General features: G+C 37.4%; 1 protein-coding gene across 1 annotated transcript in view; it reads left to right on the plus strand.

The window, feature by feature from the left end:
- Nmd3 (NMD3 ribosome export adaptor) overlaps positions 1-5,512 on the plus strand; it is a 27,617-nt gene that overhangs the window by 15,072 nt on the left and 7,033 nt on the right. The window contains exons 10-11 of the mRNA XM_029538100.1: positions 3,449-3,566; positions 5,059-5,204. Coding sequence (XP_029393960.1) covers positions 3,449-3,566; positions 5,059-5,204 — 264 coding nt within the window. The remainder of the gene's footprint in view (positions 1-3,448; positions 3,567-5,058; positions 5,205-5,512) is intronic.

Raw genomic sequence — 5,512 nt, forward strand, 5'->3', positions numbered from 1 at the left:
ACACACACACACACACACACACACACACACACACACACACACACACACGCTGTCAAAGGCCAGTTTTGACACCACAAGGTAAACTGAGTCTGGCAGCAACTTGTGGCATCAGTGATTGGGGTCAGTACTGAAAGCAGCTGACAGGTTAGTCCTGATAGCAACTGGCCAGGGGAGAAGGGGGCTGTTGCCTATGGCAGCCAGTGATTAGAGAAAAAGAAAAGGGGAAAATTATACACACATACAGTGGTTGAAGCAAAGGCAGACTCCAGCATTTTATTTTTTTCTTTTAACCTTTTTCATATCCCTTAAGATAAAGATTTTATATGTAAGAAAATTACCTCATCACCACAAAAACATATTCTTAAAAAAAAAATAGGTTTAAAATTGTCACACGAGAGGAAATTACAACAGGATTGTTGAGTATGTATTGTTTTGGAAACTAAACAATTCTCATCTATCTTTCTACAACCTCATCGTAATCCCCAAAGCAGTAATTCTTTTGTTATAGATTAACAAAGTTTAAGAAGACCAAAGTTTCTCTCTATGCTAAGGAATAGGCCACCTATTTTTGACATCTTGATCAGCTAGACTGGCTAATCATCTGTTGTCTGTCTTGGTTAGGGTTTTACTGCTGTAAACAGACACCATGACCAAGGCAACTCTTACAAGGACAGCATTTAATTGGGGCTGACTTACAAGTTCAGAGGTTCAGTCCAGTATCATCAAAGCGGGAGGAATATGGGAGCATCCAGGCAGGCATGGTGTAGGAGGAGCTGAGAGTTCTACATCTTCATCTGGAGGCTGCTAGCAGAATACTTCCAGGCAGCTAGGAGTAGGGTCTTACAGCCCACACCCATAGTGACACACCTACTCCAACAAGGCCACATCTACCCAAAAAGGGCCACACCTTCTAATAGTGCTCCTCCCTGGGGTGAGCACATACAAACCATAACACATTCATAATATTCTTATTTATAACCTTTCTATTTCATGGTATACTCTTAAAACCACATCCCTAGATCACAAGACCAAGGAACTCAGGCCTAACCTACAGTGAATGCCTTTGATTGTTAACTTGTCCCAATCCTGTTTTTCTAGCTACTACAATTACATGCTTGCAGTGCATGAGCGCTCACTGTATTCCTTCCTAACTCATGCAGCTCTTGCCATTCTATGAGGAAGGGGCACATTTTGTTCTTGATTCAGACTTTATAAACTTTCTATCAGCCATCCTACCATGCCATGATTATTTATATTAAGTTTAACTTCCTAAAATTGCTTAAATCAGGAATTCTATGAAATCATTAATTCATCTAAATAGTATTATCTCAAGAACTTTCATTCGCATGTTGATCTGCAGGAAACTTGCCCAACATGGTGGTCTATCACCCAGGAAGTAATATCACACCAGGCTATAGGCAGTTAGGGTCTCCTGTTGTCCACTCAGAGACAAAGCCAAATAAATGAGGAGTGTGGCAATGACAAACATGAGAAGCACGTCAGTAGCAAGAAGCAGTCCTGGGATGAAGTCTCCGGGGCCATACCTTTCCAGAGTGCATCCATTGTAGCCTAGCAAGTATTTCCAGGGAGCTCACTTGCCCGCTACAGCACTTCTTACATGGTGCCTACCAACACACACACACACACACACACACACACACACACACACACACACACACACACACACAAACACACATACTAAAGTTAGCAAAAACAAGTTAATTGTAAAATTTTACAATCCACTTTTATTAAATATTAGAATGATAGTGAACATATAATAATTCCATGACTTCACATTATAGAAAATGATAGTGAGCCACTTTGGAATATATGTGGGTAAGAGTTTTGTATATGTACCTGATGTACGCATAGATGTGGATGATAATATGAAAACAAGTGGCACTAGCTGTGTTCTAGCCAAAAGTAGTTATCTGAGTTCTACTTTTTGCCAGTCCTCATTTAAAAGCAATAAAAGCCTGGATAATACAAGTTTAGGTGTGACAGCATATTTAGGCCTGTGTATTAAGTACAATGAAAGGAGTATTGAGGCATGTGTAGGTAATTAAAGAGTCCCTATAGATGCTAAACTCCAGGGTTGTACAGATTCCTCATAAAATTGTGTAGTATATGTTACTTACAGACTACTTAAGCCTAATATATAGCATAGCATATAGCACATATGCTATGTAAATGGTTATTAGTTAATCTGTATTTTTAAGGAAAACAAAGAAAAGGATTCTACCTGTTTAGTACAGGTGCAGTCCTTAGTGAACTAGTGGGTGTGGAACACATAGATGTGGAAGGCTGATTAGATATTTGTCTTTGGGAGCTTCTGAATTCAAAACCAAAAGTTGGAGTAGGTGTTAATGTATAGTCCACTTCAGTGGAAAAGCCTTGAATATACACAGATACAGCTTTATAACCAAGTTTTTTTTTTTTTTTTTTTTTTAAATTTATTTTCTGTTGTTAAGGTCTCATTCTTAAATCTTTGATGGATTGGAACTCAGAGATTCTCTGACTTTGCCTCCCAAGTGTGGGATTAGAAGTGTTATACCACCATGCCCTGCCACTTGTGTCTTTTAATACAGTTAAGAAACGTACAAGTAACCGTGTTGGATTATGTATTATCTTCTATTGAAAATTGTAATGTTGACGTGACTTTTTCAGTCATTAAATCTTTGATCTTTAATTATGACTCAAACATTCAGCTATTTTAAGAGAAACATATTTTCCATTGAAATTTGGTTTTGTGAAAATCAAAAGAAGTCAGTTACAAGGAGATTTAGAAAATCACTATTCTTTTTTTTTGTTGTTTTTGTTTTGTTTTTTGAGACAGGGTTTCTCTGTATAGCCTTGGCTGTCCTGGAACTCACTCTGTAGACCAGGGTGGCCTTGGACTCAGAAATCCGCCTGCCTCTGCCTCCCGAGTGCTGGGATTAAAGGCGTGCGCCACTACGCCTGGCTCTTTTTCTTTTTTCTTTTTTTTTTTTTTTGTCACTTTATTCTTAATGTTATACTTTGATCAGAACATATACTATGTTAACATTCAGAATGACAAGCAGGTATTCATGTTACAATTAAATTGAAATGAATTTAACAAACATGGATGTGGAAGGCTGATAATAAAAAAGATTCTTAAAAACATTTCGGGTAAGACGAATGGGCCCATCTTAAGAATGTGTAAAGTGTATAGAGAAACCATAAAGTTCGAAGTTGTGACTCTTAGTCTGCAGGTCATTTGTTGGCCCACGAATAAAAGATAATGTGGAGCCAAGCAAGGTAGAGTAGCATCCTGTAGGCTGAATCATGAAGCTTGGTTATTCTGCATACATTCAGACAGACAGTTTGGTCGGGCAAGAACAATTTTATCAGGTTTACTAATGAGTGTTTATCAGAGGTTGCTAATTCAGAATTAGCCTTATTTTAGATGTTATTTCTTTTTGCTTAGGATAATGTTGTCTGTCTATCACCAAAACTGGCACAGAGCCTTGGAAATATGAGTCAGATATGTATTTGTATTCGAGTAACTAGTGCCATCCACCTCATAGACCCAAATACCCTACAAGGTAAGGTTTGGAACTAAATTTAGCTTTGGAACAAAATCTTAACAATTTTGGCCTTATGGTAAACAGTACTAGCTTAAGGCTTTTTTGTTGTTTAGTTCTTTCATTCATTCATTCATTCATTCATTCATTCATTTTATTTTGAGACAGGGTATCACGTAGCCTAGGCTGCCCTTGAACTATCTATATATGCAAGGATGACCTTCAGTGCCTGACCCTCTTCCCTCTATCTCCCAGTACTGGGATCACAGAGGTGGGCTGTGATACCAAGTTACATAGTAACTTGAACCCTAGGCCTGGTAGTGACTAGCTAGGCATGCATTTTTCTAATAAATAAGCTGCAGCTCCAGTCCCAAATGTCATTCTTGATAATACTATTTTGGAAGACTTAGTTAAAGTTTAGTACTTTAAAAATAGAATTATAAAGTATTATATTCTTTTTCTCTTAAGAAACAGTTTTGTGAACTTTTAGATATTTCATACTTTATTTCTTTAATTTTTATGAAAAAATGTCAGCTTCATGCAATTTTTGTCACTAAGTCTTTTGCCAAATGTGTATGTGCCTGTGCACAAGCACTGAACCCAGAGCCCTGTGCCTGTTAGGCAGGGACTCTGCTGTTAAACTGTATGCCTAGCCTGCAAGTTTTAGTTTTTAAACAGCTATTGTAAATTTGGGGATGTTTGAGCTGTGATTCACTGGGATATACAGTTTAAATTAGAATTTTAACTTTTTATCATTATTATGGGTCATTTTTAGGATGTCTTTATGTAAATAATTTTTTAAAAAAAGGAAGACTGTATAGTGTTGGAAGTTTTGGTATGTGTCTCCATCTTTTTCTTGTTTTTTTTTTTTTTTTTAAAAGGTTTATTTATTATTTATTATATGTAAGTACACTGTAGCTGTCTTTAGACACCCCGGAAGAGGGTCTCAGATCTTATTATGGGTGGTTGTGAGCCACCATGTGGTTGCTGGGACTTGAACTCAGGACCTCTGGAAGAGCAGTCAGTGCTCTCACCCACTGAGCCATCTCACCAGCCCTTTCTTGTTTTTTTATCAATCTTTTATTTTGCTATTTTTTCAGAAACTCACTGTTTCTGAAAGGTCTATTTGCAGCTATAGTAACTATCTGCAGAATGCAGGAAAGGGCATTCTTATCAGTTAGACAAAAATAGGCTTTGAGTCTTATAACCTAAGCACCTAGGGTGACCAATAACTTTCTCCCATAAAGTTCCAGCAAGTGAGATCATCACCATCAAACTGCTGGAATTTGGTCTGTGGCATTCATATTATAGTAACAAAATAAGATGTAATATTTTTGACACTTGACATTTCTCTTGTGCATGGGAGCTTTGGACCTCATGTATGGAAATCAGTGATGACTTAGAGTGACTTAAGTTCTTGTACAGTTACTTCTGCTTGTTTTCTACATATTTATACATTAGATGACTTGGAAATTTGTCAGTTATCTTGTTTTGAGTGTTGTGCTTATTGTAGTTGCAGATATTGATGGAAACACTTTCTGGAGTCATCCTTTTAATAGTTTATGCCATCCTAAACAGCTTGAAGAGTTTATTGTGATAGAATGCAACACAGTTCGAGATCTGAAGCGAAGCGCAGGGGCTGGAGTAATATCAAAAAAGGTAAGCAGCATTTACCTACTTTTACTCATTTGTGACAATATCATTTCAGTTCTTTAAAAAAATTTTGTTTTTTAATTGTTGGTAATTATAATATGTAGAGACCAGCTACAGTAAAACACCCATGAAGTAATTTAGTTAGTGAGGGGCCAGAGGTAAAAGTGATGTCTGATGACCTGCATTGAATGCCTGGAATCCACATTACAAAGCTTTCCTCTGACCTACAAATGTGTGCTATGGCATGTGCCAACGTCCCCTGTCACACACACACACACACACACACACACACACACACACACACACACACACAC

The sequence above is a fragment of the Mus pahari genome, chromosome 4, assembly GCF_900095145.1.
Source record: "Mus pahari chromosome 4, PAHARI_EIJ_v1.1, whole genome shotgun sequence".
In the NCBI taxonomy this organism is placed as follows: domain Eukaryota; kingdom Metazoa; phylum Chordata; class Mammalia; order Rodentia; family Muridae; genus Mus; species Mus pahari.